Source organism: Cryptotermes secundus, unplaced genomic scaffold, assembly GCF_002891405.2.
Source record: "Cryptotermes secundus unplaced genomic scaffold, Csec_1.0 scaffold708, whole genome shotgun sequence".
In the NCBI taxonomy this organism is placed as follows: domain Eukaryota; kingdom Metazoa; phylum Arthropoda; class Insecta; order Blattodea; family Kalotermitidae; genus Cryptotermes; species Cryptotermes secundus.
Window position 1 is genome coordinate 848362 of NW_019726238.1, and position 14232 is coordinate 862593.

The 14232-nt window shown below is 38.2% G+C and overlaps 1 protein-coding gene across 4 annotated transcripts in view; it reads right to left on the reverse strand.

Annotated features, from left to right (window-relative positions):
* Positions 1-14232, reverse strand: part of LOC111864098 (Down syndrome cell adhesion molecule-like protein Dscam2) — a 368724-nt gene that overhangs the window by 17859 nt on the left and 336633 nt on the right. For 3 of the 4 annotated variants that reach the window (XM_033751326.1, XM_033751327.1, XM_033751328.1), the window contains 5 exons: positions 11783-11930; positions 9888-10042; positions 8229-8339; positions 6705-6866; positions 2586-2882 (listed from right to left, as the gene is read on the reverse strand). In XM_033751326.1, the coding sequence (XP_033607217.1) occupies positions 2586-2882; positions 6705-6866; positions 8229-8339; positions 9888-10042; positions 11783-11930 (873 nt within the window). Of the gene's footprint in view, positions 1-2585; positions 2883-3903; positions 4189-6704; positions 6867-8228; positions 8340-9887; positions 10043-11782; positions 11931-14232 lie in introns of all 4 variants that reach the window. The other variant, XM_023851121.2, reaches the window with a different exon arrangement.

Below are 14232 nucleotides of genomic sequence, written 5' to 3' on the forward strand. Positions count from 1 at the left end.
TATTTGATTTCACACAGCAGCTGAAATTTCATGGTTGAACAGGGTATTGTTCCCAGATTATTAAAACATAATTATGTGATTTTCATATTGAATGGAATGAAACTTTCATTAATTATTAATGTGGGGATTCTGCGATTATATTAAACAATTAGATTTGAGAATGTTTCTGGAAGTCACTATGGACAATAATTTAAAGTACTAATTCCACTTTATTAAATTATTGAAGTGGATGGTATTTAATGTTTTTTGTTTATTACTTAAGGGAATGAGAAATGTCTGAGAGTGAAATGGTGAGGAGATAATATGAGTGCATAAAATATCTTAATTCTATAACCAAGTTAAAATTATTACTTTAACGTGGATGAAAATACATCTATGATGTATTGTTATTACAGTCAGTAGCTGTGCTATTTTGAAAGTCATGTGTCTAGAAGATATAACATCAAGGGTCTATGTTGAAATAGCTTTTTTGTTCACTCTTTTATATATGACAAAATTTTCATGTAACAGGAATATTGTAACTGATAAAAAGTGACTGATGTCATTAAAGGAGTTACAGAAGTGACAGAAATGTTATCACTGTGGTCATGATATTATGAGTGACCATTAGAAGGTTTACTAACGTTCAAATGTGATAATTTATTCTTTAAACTATTCAATATAACAGCTATAGCCGAATGTTTTCTTACTACTGACAAAATATTCAAAATTTTCTTTGGCAGACTGCCAACTTAAGTTAAGAAGGAATTCTTTTGCATGGATCTGTGAGCGGAGAGACTGGAGTGCAATGACAGATGGAGATATCTTTGTGCAGAAAGGAGTGTCAGTGTGGATTTCACATACTGATGGACTGATTCATGCTGTAACCTAACTCATTATTGCATCATGCTTGGCACCATCAGTGCATTGTGATAACAGCAATACGGATCTGTCCTGTGTGACTAACAGCACTGCATATTGTCACATCATATTCATATATGTTGTTATTTGCTGGCTCATCCAGATGTAATCAAGCAGAGAAGTGCATGGGGCAGGCAATACTTGTTTTCTTATTGAATGGCTGGCTTACTTATGTCGTGCGTGGCTGCAGCTAAGCTGAATACATGGATGGACAGACATGTCAAGGATGAGGTATACAATATTAGTTGTACATCACAGCCAAAACAAGTCATTCCTACAGCCTAAAGCAAGCAGCACACACAATGTAAAGCCCTTTAGCATTGTATTTTCTTATAGTTGGTGAATACCCCTATGGTTTCTACTGACATAAACCTGTTTCAGCTATAGTGACAGTGGCAGAATAAGCCATGCAAGGCTGAAACCGAGTTGGGGCAGTCAATACAAACATTTCACACAGTTCTGTGGCTTCATTCTCAAATGTGCTGATACTCCTCTAAAATTCCATCAGTCTATTTATAGTACTGTATTACATATGAAACTGAAAGCAGGATATGATGTCATCGACTGTGTGTTCCGTTTAAATGAGAAGCATAAAATTTTTAGCATAACAATAAGACTGATACGAAGTGATAGCTATAATGCTTAGGCCTGTAAATAAATTTAATATTTTTTGCATCACAAGAAAGCAAATCATAAATAAAAATTATCTGCATGTATACAAAACGTTAGTTACAACATATTTACAACAGACACACATAAAAAGTGATGCAGTTAGCTAAATTTTTCACATGAATAAAGCATAATATTGTGAAAGATTTTCAACGAACAGAATTATAAATTTTATATTATAAAATTGTAGTATTGTTTATATGTGTCTGTTCAATCACACTCTACATTTTGGAAATGGGCTAGATTCCCTTGTCTAATACATTTGATGCCATACTGGAACAACAAGTTTCTGAAAATGACGGTGCAGATGCAATCAACAGTTGTACATGGTGTAAACAGCTTGCTGAAAAAATAGGTCACAATTCATGACTCTGTGCAAGAAAATGACGAATACAGTTGTTGCTGGCCTTGTAATGTGAGGTTTTTTACAACTGAAAATGTTGTTGGCTGCAAGATGAAATAATACAAATGAACAAGAGACAAACAACATACTCACATCAAGCAATCCAAAAATAATGAAGAATAATTATACTAAAAAAATACTGCGTGCCATTAAGCATTAGGTTACCTGCATTGCTTGAAGAAGTAGAAGGCTTTTGTCAACCGCAAGTCATCCAAGGCGGTGATAGTCAAGTAATGAACAGCTATCTCATTCCTGGACTGCGAAGCAACATGAGACAGGTCAGAAGTTCATATGAGGCATGCAAGCAAGAAGTGGTAAGACATCATCTGGAGAAGGCTAGGTATAGGCAGGAGAAGGGTTCAAAAGGGCACAGGGAGTCAAGGCAGGAGTTCAACAACCTTGTGGGACTGCCAAAATATGGACAGGTCAAAGTTATATTATATAGTACACATTTTACAAAAACAATATCATTTTTATATGGGATTCTATCTAGATTATGTTAACATTCTCAGAACTCTGAATTTATTTCTTACAATGAGATATTTAGACCAAACAGTCCCATCAGTGTAGTTGACATGCCATGATATCCCACAGCCCTTGCAATAGTAGTTACCAGTGACCAGCAGCTGAGCCGTATACATGACTGTCTGAGCCGGATTGCGGGCCACACAGGTGTAGTTGCCGCTATGTCTAGAGCTAACGCTACGTATCCCCAGGACACTAGAGAATTCTTCATTATCTTGGATCGTGAGGTCAAGGTCATCATGCAGGCCTAGGTTTTGGAGAGGGCGGGCATCCTTGAGCCACGCGATGGTAATTGGTGGGTCTCCACGCTTGACACTGCATGTCACTCTGGCCCGTTCGCCTGCTGACAACTCGCCGAATGAGAATGGAGTAATTGCTGGAGGCACTGAAACACACCCATATGCACACACTCAAGCCACAACACAGCTCTACCTTACTTCCCCTGGCTTGGTGAGGAAACGGACAAGCTCAAGAGATGGCAAATGTCTTTCATTTTTTCATATGCATATACATGATTTAGCTCACTTCCTTCCAACTGTATCTGAAGACACTTCAGTTATCACGTGATTCATTTGAGGAAAGCATATTACAAATCTCTAAAACACGCATTCTGCTGGCGGAAACAAAATTCAATTCAGATGAGTTTCGTTCTGCAAACTTCTTACTGTTTCCACCCCAAATTACATGAACAATGTGTCTAATTTTCAGCATGCACTTATGTACTGGGGTGGAAAGAGCAAGATTATGGTGCCTTATACATTTGACATGACAATTATAAATGTTTTGATGAAGTAAACTTTAAGATACAATTGATTCAATTTGAGGACAGACAATGTTTCCTTAAATAATGAATTGGGAAGACTATGAAAGTGGTCATGACCTATTTTAAGGATCTGTCTCAACATATTCCTGAGAAGACAGAGGAAGACAATGAGAACTTCTAGCAATATAGTTGGACTCTTCGTTGAAATTCTATTTTTATAGTGATTATACCAGAAATGTATTCATATCAAATCAGTTCTCTTTGTGTGGATGAAATAAGTACTTTGACTTGTATCACTAGATGGCTATGAATGATTTTATATAATATACTGCGGTTACATTAGATCACAACCATCTTAAACTTATTCCTTCAGTAATGAACAACAAAATATAGAACACTTAACTCTGATACAATGGCAGAACAGGGAATTTAATTTATTCATATGAATAATAAGTAATTTAGTTCATTGAAAATATGTCATAACACAGACATATTTAATTTGAAAATTCAAATTTAATATTTGCATACTTGGAAGGAAAATGGCTGCATCAAGGAAACATACTCATGGAGTAGCATTCTCTGTGCTGTCCGTTATTCTCCTCCAAGCTCCAGGCTAATGCAACAAGAACACGTGCCACCGTACCATTAACGGAGAGTGGGGCAGAGTAAGCTGCCTGGGCTGCTGCATTACGGGCAACACAAGTGTAGTTCCCCCCATGTTCACGTGCAAGTGCCCCAATGCTGAGAACACTTGTGAACTCATCCAGTGTACGTAACACGAGCCCATCTCCCTGTGTCAACTCTTGTCCGTCCTTTAGCCAGTGGATGCTGAGTGGGGCATCACCTTTGCTAACCACACATTGAACACCCACACGTTCACCAAGATGCAAATCCAAACGGAAGCTGAAAGGAGTTATCTTAGGAGGGACTGCAACAAAAATACACTTCATGATATGAACAGATGTACAAGAACACGTGAAACACCGTTTTAGCTATGAGACACATGGTGTGTTAGTAGCTTTTACCTTCCACCATACTATCTATATTCAGTGTTTTCTGGTGAAGATCAACTGGCTTAAATGGTAATTTAAAACCTGAAGTACGACTTACTTACTTACTCATGGAGATGAGCCCTTCTTGAAGAGACGCCAATTCTGCAGTTACTCAAGAATTTCCCAGTATTTTATGGAACCCGCAGGTTCATCACCGTGTTCACAAGAGCCCTCCAGTGGTCCCTATCCTGAGCCAGATCTATCTAATCCATAACATCCCATCCTATCTTTCTAAGATCCATTTTAATATTGTCCACTCACCTACGCCTTGGTCTTCCCTGTGATCTTTTTCCTTCTGGCTTTCCCACCAATATCCTATACGCATTCCTCGTCTCCCCCATTCGTGCTACATGACCTGCCCACCTCATCCTCCTTGACTTGATCATTCTAATTATACTTGGAGAAGAGTACAAGTTATGAAGCTCCTCATTATGCAGTTTTCTCCAACCTCCTGTCACTTCATCTCTCTTTGGTCCAAATATTCTCCTCAACACCCTGTTCTCAAATACCCTCAGTCTATGTTCCTCCCTTAATGTCAGAGACCAAGTTTCACACCCATACAGAACCACAGGCAAAATTATAGTTTTGTATATTCTAATTTTTATGTTTTTGGACAACAGATGGGAGACAAAAGGTTCTGGACTGAATGGTAGCAAGCATTACCCGAGTTCAATCGCCTCTTAATTTCCTCCTCAATCAGGTTTCAATCTGTTATCGTTGTTCCCAAATATCTAAACTGTGCCACATTTTCAAAACATCTGTTTCCTGTCTTTATGTCATGATTTTGGCCTGCATTTTGGTGATGAGACAGCAACATATACTTAGTTTTCTCTGTGTTTACTTCTAGACCAACCTCTTTACTTGCGTCAATTAAAGTTTGTGCGTCTTCTTTATGGTATCTACATTATCACCCAGTAGATTCACACCATCAGCGTAGACCAATAGCTGATGTGTCCTGTTTAGTTTCAGTCCCATCTGGTTTCCCTGGACCTTCCTAATTGCATATTCTAAAGTAAAGTTGAAAAGGAGTGGTGATAAAGCATCTCCTTGTTTTAGACCATTCTGGATAGGAAATTTATCAGGCAAATGTTTACCTACACGGACTTTACTATACGTTTCGTTTAAACACATTTTAATCAACCTAATCAACCTAGTTTCATGGGTATCCCAAACTCAGAATACTGTACAATACTTCCCTCCTAACTGAATCATAGGCTTTCTTGAAGTCTATGAACAGCTGATGTACTGTCTCGTTCTTCCTTCCCTCTTAACAGTGGCAAATCGTTAGACTGAGCATATATATTTTGCAGAGCTGCATAATGGTTTGCCTGCACCATGTGACTTTACTGATTTTTCTGTTGTCCAAGCAGCTCACATGTTAGGCGAGGTATGATCTTCTTGCGTCTTGGTATAAGAACTGTAATTCAGCACAAGTAATGGTTTCTCTTTTGTCTGAGAAGGGTTCAAAAAATGACCACTGCAAAGTAATGAATATGTTTTGTAGGTGGAATATTAAATAGAAATGCACCAAGGTTAAATTCTTCAGTCTCACAGTGGCCCAAATTTTATTGTGGATTAAGACTAATTTCACAGAAAGAGGATGAAATATGGATAAAACAGAAATCAGAAATCATTTACACTGAGTGATAAAGTAAATATTTTGACACAAGCTGATGCACATATGGGCACAAGTATTCAACTAGTATCACTAATATCAGACTAGTGTCTGCACTAAACACTGCTGTGAAGAAGAATCTAAGTGGTTCTAATGATGGTGTATAACACAGAATTACTGGGTTTTTTGGACTTTTCCCATCATTGGTATTCTAGAAAATAGAAAACATGACGTTTTGGAACTGGATCTGTTTCCATCCTCAGCTGAGGGGGGAGACACCTACTCAGTTGGGCCCCTTAGAAAGAGCTGATTTCAATCACTGATGAAAAAGGTCCAAAAAAAAAAAAAAAACAATAATTCTGTACTATTGTGAACAACCATGAAGAAATTGAAAGTAGGTTCGTCCAGTGTGAACCTTCCTCCTAGCAGCGGAAACTGCTGAAATGTGCACTGGAATATGCACATGCTGCACGATTTAAGCAAGCGCAGGAAAGTAAAGCTTCCATAGATGGCACCCACTTCAAGGAGAAGGCTTTGCACATTACTGCTCATCTGGGGGTAGCCAACTTTTTGGATTCCAGTGGATGGACTGACAGATTTAAGAGGACAAACAACACTGATTACAGTATTGCATCAGATGAGAGCAGGAGTGTTGATCCAGCAGAAGAGATTTGAGATATTTTGTCCATCAACAAATACGAAATGAAAATTATGCAAGAAAAAATAAGTTATACAATCACTGAATAAATGAATAGAAAATTATTTTGTATAACATACCCATAACAGTTATCTGAGCTGTTCCACGGGCTGTGTTGCCATGCTTGTTTGTTGCCTCACACCTATAGGAGCCACCATCAACACCTGACTGAACCTTCTCAATGACCAACGTACCATTTGAAAACACAAGATGTCTCCTATTGATTGGCAGCAACCTATCACCTGCAACACAAGCAAGCAAGTGTACTGCTTTCACCTAGTCATTCTAATTCCTTTTGTGCATTACAACATTTTCAATATAGTAAAAAGCGAAGTCATCCCCATGCATGATTAAGTGCAACATTCTAAAATATATGGGGGAGTGGAGATAACAGCTGGATGTATTTTAGATGGAGGTGAGTGGGCAACTTCTCACCCAAACTGCTTTACCTCTGGGGAAAAGCTTCCAGTATCCAATGTATAGGAGGTTGGGAGTGCCGCCCCTCCAGCTGATCTAGATTCTGTGGAAAGGAGAAATATGTCTGCTCCTGCTGGGAATCAAACTATATATTTCAACTAGTATTTTTAATACAGTTACTAAAGTAATTCTGACATCCAAGTGTTATTTAATATTTTACATTACTAGACTTAAATTAGTCTGAAGACAATGGTTATGACCATGATTCATGGATTAGAATTCTGCACAGGGCATGCAAGTTTGTGTTTCTCATCACTGCCCATCTCTCTATTCATTGCTATGTTAACATCAATTTGGAGTTGCTGCTGTAGACTGGCCCTACAACATGTGGGAAGAAAAAATGTGCATGCACAAAACCAAAATTTTGTGGGGTTCTAATATTCTTCTGTTATTCTCTTGATGCAAAAATGGTTTTTGAGAACTCTATGAACATTCTCTGGTACATAAAAACTGTCCAGTATGAGTAAACATGTGTCTTGAAATGTCTACTATGAAGAGTGCCAATTTGTTCTCATGTCAGAAGTTCACAAGGCAGTCACGCTCATATTGCTGAGGACAGGGAGTTAAAAATTATGAAGACAGACTGTCTTCTAATGACAAGCTATTCAAGCAAAAGTTTGTGAAAATTGTGCAATAATTCATAAATTAATGCTAGTGAATAAATGGGCAGAAGGACAGATGCATTCGACTAATGAGGTTCCGAGGAAGGAATCACGAGGAACCCTGTATTAAAAGAAGTAATCCTGATGCATCAATGGCTACGTTATCTTACAGGAGAACAAGAATAAAATGTTACAGCTTTATGCTTGTAATTAGCCACCCTACATTGCACTTGGAAGAAAGAAATTTCAAGACAAACCCTGGTGCAGTTGTTGCTCCCACAGCAAACCTGGATTCTGACCACAGAGGTCTGGGTCGAACGCCATAGTAGTAGATGTGTGATCTGTAGTGGAGAAAATGGCACTTGGGCTACTTTTATTGGAGCTCTTCAGCTTTCTCCTGCCGATTATTCCACCAGTGCTCCATATTCATCTCTTATCTGCGGCTGGTAAGCAAAGTTTACTTGAGGCAGCATTACTAAGGAATTTAGTTTCATCCCTCTCCTAAGAAGAAAACTATTTACCAACCTCGATACCATTTGATGTTATCAATGGGATATCCAGCAACTGGGCATGTGACTCGTAAGGTTTCTCCAGCCACAGCAGATATTTCGCCCATGACGCGGATGTAAGGCGTCCCTGCAGCAGAGGTTATAAATTAAAGCAAAGCAGTGGCTTACTGTGATACTACGCAAATTGGCACAATGTATAATTGTTCTTATTCAATAATTACCATTACTATTCATTTCATATACATCTACATTTTGTTTCTTACAGTGTTCTTCTGTTTATGGATGTATTTGTTAAAATGCAACAAATTCTAATAATTTCCTTATAAGATAACTATTAAATGAACCAGTAATATAAGCTGCTTAATAAAACCCAACCAAACCAATGGACAGAGAAAAGATATGGCTTGAAATTTACCAACTTCAAGGGTCCTGAAGATGGAGGGACCAGGTTACTCTCAGTATTGGTTTCTTTCTACCTGAGAGTGTGGCATCACATCTCACGAGAGGGTAATGTTCATATTCACTGCCTTGGAAACTTCAAACCTCAAGGCGTAATTTGCACACTGACTGGAAACTGATGGAATGACTTGGAAAGTTCCTCTTCCTAAGCCATTTAAATAAAAAAAAACATAAATCTTAGGCCTTTTCTTGTAAATGTGCTTAAAATATTTCTACTGAAATTTTCGTCCTGGTTCATGCCCTCAGAAAATTTACGTTACACAGGTGTTCATATTAGTATCTGAACAACTAGCAGGTAAAGAAAGTCGTCTTCTGGGATCTGGCGCCGTGTATCCCAGAAGACGACTTTCTTCATAGTCATCGCCGTGAAAACCTCAAAACTTACAACTAGCAGGTAACGTTTGCAAAATATACAGAATATATAGAAATATATATAGAAATTCATATAGAAATATTTTCTGTCCTAAAACATGTAAGTATTAAGAGAATTTGTTTGGATATGTCAAAAAAACTAGTTACAGCAAGTGGCTAAATACAGAAGATCAAGACCTGTGGAACAGAACTGTTATAAGATTACGCAAATTTACCAACACTCCATTCCTGATATGTGCAGCAATTTTCAAGATATATTTAAAGAAATCACAGGCGTGGAAATTTCACTTATCGCCCCTTTGGCAAACAGAACATGATCAAGTCAACAGAATCCGTATTAGTAGGTAAAAAGCAGAATAACAATTTTTTTTATTACTAGTGGGGTGGGACTAAGTCCCTTGCACTGTGGCCACTTCTGGCCTATTGTACCAGCTCCAGATGATAGGTGAGGGTGATTGTGGAGCAATTGGTGGAATGAAGATTGGCAGGGGAAACCAAAGTACTCGGAGAAAACCTGCCCCAGCACCACTTTATCCACCACAAATCCCACTTGACCAGACCCAGGATCGAACCCGGGCTGCTGCGGTGGAAAGCAAGCGACTAACCGCTTGAGCTATGGCGCGGCCTAGAATAAAAAATTACTTTCTTCTGTCTCAAACTTTCTGCAGTTTTCGAAATTGGCTTCTGATTTTTTGAATTATTATCTAGATGTAGTTCAGTTTGTAATACCGAAAAGAAAATAAAGAGTTCTACTATAAAGACATCCATTCCACCAGTCTCTTCTTTTATTTAACAATCATGTATATACATACCAAAAATTCAACTTAAGTATTATGAACTATACCATAAACATTAAGTCGTGCTCGATGTGAAACCTCGCCAACTCTGTTGGATGCCAGACACTGGTATGTACCACCATCTTCCACTCGTACACTTGTAATATTAACATGACTTATGACATCGCCACCATGCATCAGTTCATACTGTCCAACATAAAACCTGAAAGAATATGGCGTTCATGATGTAATAAATGCTTTAGGTATAAAATTTATATAAATATCAATTAACCAATATTGTACCAGATTTAAATCCTCTGCATAGGAACCCATGGCCCAAATCAAATGATGGTATTTAACTAAGACTGCATGCCCTATTCCAAAAATCTCGAATTTCTCAAAAATCATCCCTTATACAAATATAGAATAAATAATAAGTATCCAAAGCAAATATATTCATAAATGATAACACTGCAAAAATTTCATTTCTATAAACTGTTACATGCCAGGTTCCTGTGTATGAACCTGTTACAAGAAACAAAAATATAAACAGCAGGTGTCTGTATTACTCATCTGTATGTGGTGTGAACCTATGGTTGTTCCCCACCAAAGTGCTGCCCTCGCAGATTCTCCTTAGTGTGATTTTCCCTAAAGCATGCAACTGCACACAGGCCCACAACTCATTTTTCTCCTGGCTAAGATGTATGCTTACTTTTTGTGATGAAACAGGTACAGCAGTGCAGTTGCTTTCCTTTGGTTGGCCACTGGCTTCCAGGAAGTTATATTTATCATAGGATCACTGTGTATCAAATAGATGTTTTCTGTTCTGTGGCTAAGTTTCAAAACACACTTTCTGTTGCAGTCCGCAGTAATTTAAGTTTTCATAGAATTTCAATGCTCATAGCAGAAATTTCAATTTTGCAGTGGAGGTTTACACACATTTGTCATTTATACAGAAATCTTGTGAGTAGCTCAGAATATAAGCTTTGAATGATAGGATGACAAGTGAATAAATATTGGAAATAAGGTGGAACAAAATTGTCAGGGCCGAATTTTAGGTAACATAACCTTATTTCACTGGAGGGAAAGAGGAAACTGACAATCTCGGTCAAGGCAGTTGGTGCCCTGTCCAGATTTGACCTAACCACCTCTGGAATACAAGTCAGAAACATTTTAGCTTGAGCCAAATTGCTTTGTAGGTAGCAAAACTAATTTCCTTCTTTTGCTGGATGTTTCAGGGATTTACAATTAGATTTACTATAAGCAACTTAAGTATTTTAAGTTTGTGACGATGGTACATTAGTACAAATATTATGTTTCTGGTCATTATCCATCTTCTTGTGTCACGGGTTCAAGTCCTGATGAGGTCATTGGATTTTATTCAGTTGACCTAATCCTTCCAGCTGCACTAGGCCCTGGGGTTTACTCAGCCTCTAACAGAAATGAGTACCAGGAATTAAATAAATAATTTTCCTGGGGAATAAAGCGCGGCCGGCGCGTAAGGCTGACAACCTTACTGCCATCTTTGAGCCGATTGTCTAGATAATGTGGGACCCTCAACATCTCACAACCCTATGGGCCTTCATGGCCTGGTACGTGGATAGCTTTACTTTACTTTATCCATCTTCCTGTATTTATCTAAAAATACCGTTTGGAAAAATATGTTTGCCCCTTCATGTTAAATGTGAGTGCTCTATATTTCATTGTCTTACTGAGTTGTATGTTAAAATTTTCTTTGAATTAATCACCTAATGGCAGAATGTGATGTTTAAACTGTGATCTATAGTTTAAATTTCTATTGTTTGAATTAAGAATATTCAGTTTTTCGTTAATTCTGTATATCTCATTTGATCCTTGTTTAACCTGCTACACTTTAAAAGAACTTCAGCTCTACAGTTTAAATTTTTTACAATGTGAAAGTCTTAAGAACAATTTCATAAATCCATTGAATGCTATGCCATACCTGTTATCACCCCTTGGGAGAGGGAATCCATCCAGTGTCCATTTTATGTTTGGTGTTGGGTTGCCCGATGCTACGCATTTCAGGGAAACTTCAGGTCCTGGCTGGATTGTCTGTTCAATGAAACGATACACAAGCTGTGGCGGGGTGTCTGAAAAGCATTACACAAATATAGCAATCAGGACTGGGGTACACAGCCTGATCTGTGGCAGGAGTTGCAGAACTGATGGGCATCAATCGGCTATATGCCTCTTAGAAGAGCAGCTTCAGCTTATAGTCTGTGACAGTAACAATATCAAGGAGAAATACATATACCAGCACATTTACACAGCCTCAATACTGGCCATTACAAAAACAAGCTCTAAGAACTGTATTAGTGTAAATAATCTTAGCCATAACCTGAATGACAACAATTATGGAATTTATATCAAATATGCTAATTAAAAACAAATTAATTGGGGTTATACAAAGGAAAGGCATCATAGAGGGAAATCATACACTTATTTAGAACATTAAAAAACTTACAACAGCTTTAAGCGGCCTCCGCAGTCTAGGGGTAACGTTCCCACCTCATGACTCAAGGTACGCGGGTACGTGGAATTTTTAAGGGCGGAAAAATTCAGGGAACAAGTCCTCCGGGAGGGACTTTAAGCCGTGTGTCCCGTGTCGTAGCTTTATGGTCATGGTCATGGCAACTAGTTAGAATAATTAAAAAGGGGGATGCACAATAGATCAATAAATGGTCGCAGTGCATGGGGTAACCCACCCCCTCTGAATAATAATAATAATAATAATAATAATAATAATAATAATAAAAGTACAAGAGCTTTAGTAGCATTGTCAGTTTGCCTGAAGGGTAGATCTTACATTACCGCATGCATTAAAAAGGCGAAGTCCCTAATCAATTTAGTTTGTAGATTAATTGTATACATGAAAGAGAAAAAAATTGTTTCACCCTTGAAAACATAAAAGGATGCATCAAGATGCCATTATCTGGGATAAAATACCCTTAATACTAGACATTCTAAAATCAGGTTACAATTTAAAGAAAAGTCAGACTGATAAAATGGACAACATAAATCTGCAAATTTCTTTTGTATATTTTCAAATTTGAATTGAATCTGCGAAGGCAAGGTTAGTCCTGGAGGCTGAGGCACCTACTCAAGATATGACGGAAGTGTAGGAACATTCACACCTCACAGTTTTCAGTGCAACACTAAATGCTTGTTATGAGGAGATGTTGTGCATGACATGGTAAATAATTAACTTGAGGAAGAAGAAACAGTTTACTGTTGAGTAATGTTAAGTATAAAATCGTGATATTTCACACAGTTTGTATGCAAAATTAGAACACCACAAATGTGACAATGACATTATCTTTTTGTGCAGTGAAGTGAGACTGAGTCCGTTAATACTCAGCTTGCAACAAGATCCATTGTATTGACCTTATGTGATTGATGAGAGAATTTACAGGTGAAAACCGAAGTGCTTGTGGAGAATCCTGTCATAAGGCCACTTTATCCTCCACAAATTCTGTATGGACTTGCGTGCAATTCAACACAGACATCCATGGCGAGAAGCCGAGGATTGACTGCCAGAGTAGCTGGAGCTATGGCACGGATACAATTGGCCTTGCAAGGAATGAAGTAATATTATTCTTTCTGCATTATGTGGTATATGTAATTTTCAAAATGCCACCTTATACAGTGTAGATAAGGTTTATAAACATTTACAACTGCTGACTATATTACATGACACATTTTCAGAATATCAGCAAATAATAAGGAACATGAGAAATTTTTATACATATTTATTGTTACTAAAAGTAGTGGGTTGGGAAGGGGGCACGCGGTAGCGTAGTTGGTTGTGGCACTATGCTACAACCCGGTAGGTCGCGGGTTCAAGTCCCGATGAGGTCATTGGATTTTTTCAATTGCCCTAATCCTTCCTGCTGCACTATGGCCCTGGGATCGATTCAGCCTCTAAAAGAAATGAGAAACTGGAATATTCTTGGAACATTCTGGGGAGTAAAGGACGGCCGGTGCGTAAGGCTGACAACCTTACCGCCATCTATGAGCCGATTGTCTAGAAAATGTGGGAGCCTCAATGTCTCACAACCTTATGGGTCTCCACGGCCTGTTACAGGGATAACATTACTTTTTTCTTTACGTTTAGTGGGTCTGAAACGGGGTCCACTCAGCCTCTTGAGGATAAATGAGGAGCTATTTCAAGGAAATAGCGGCTCCGGTCTAGAAAAACCGAGATTAACGGCAAGAATAAATGTACACACATATACATATGTTAACATATACATTTGACCGGGTAAACTGGACCAAATTAATGCAGATCCTGAAAGAAACAGGTATCGATTGGCATGAAAGAAGATTGATTAGCAAATTGTACATGGATCAGAAAGTTAGAGTACGACTGGACACGGGGGAGACAGGAAGTGT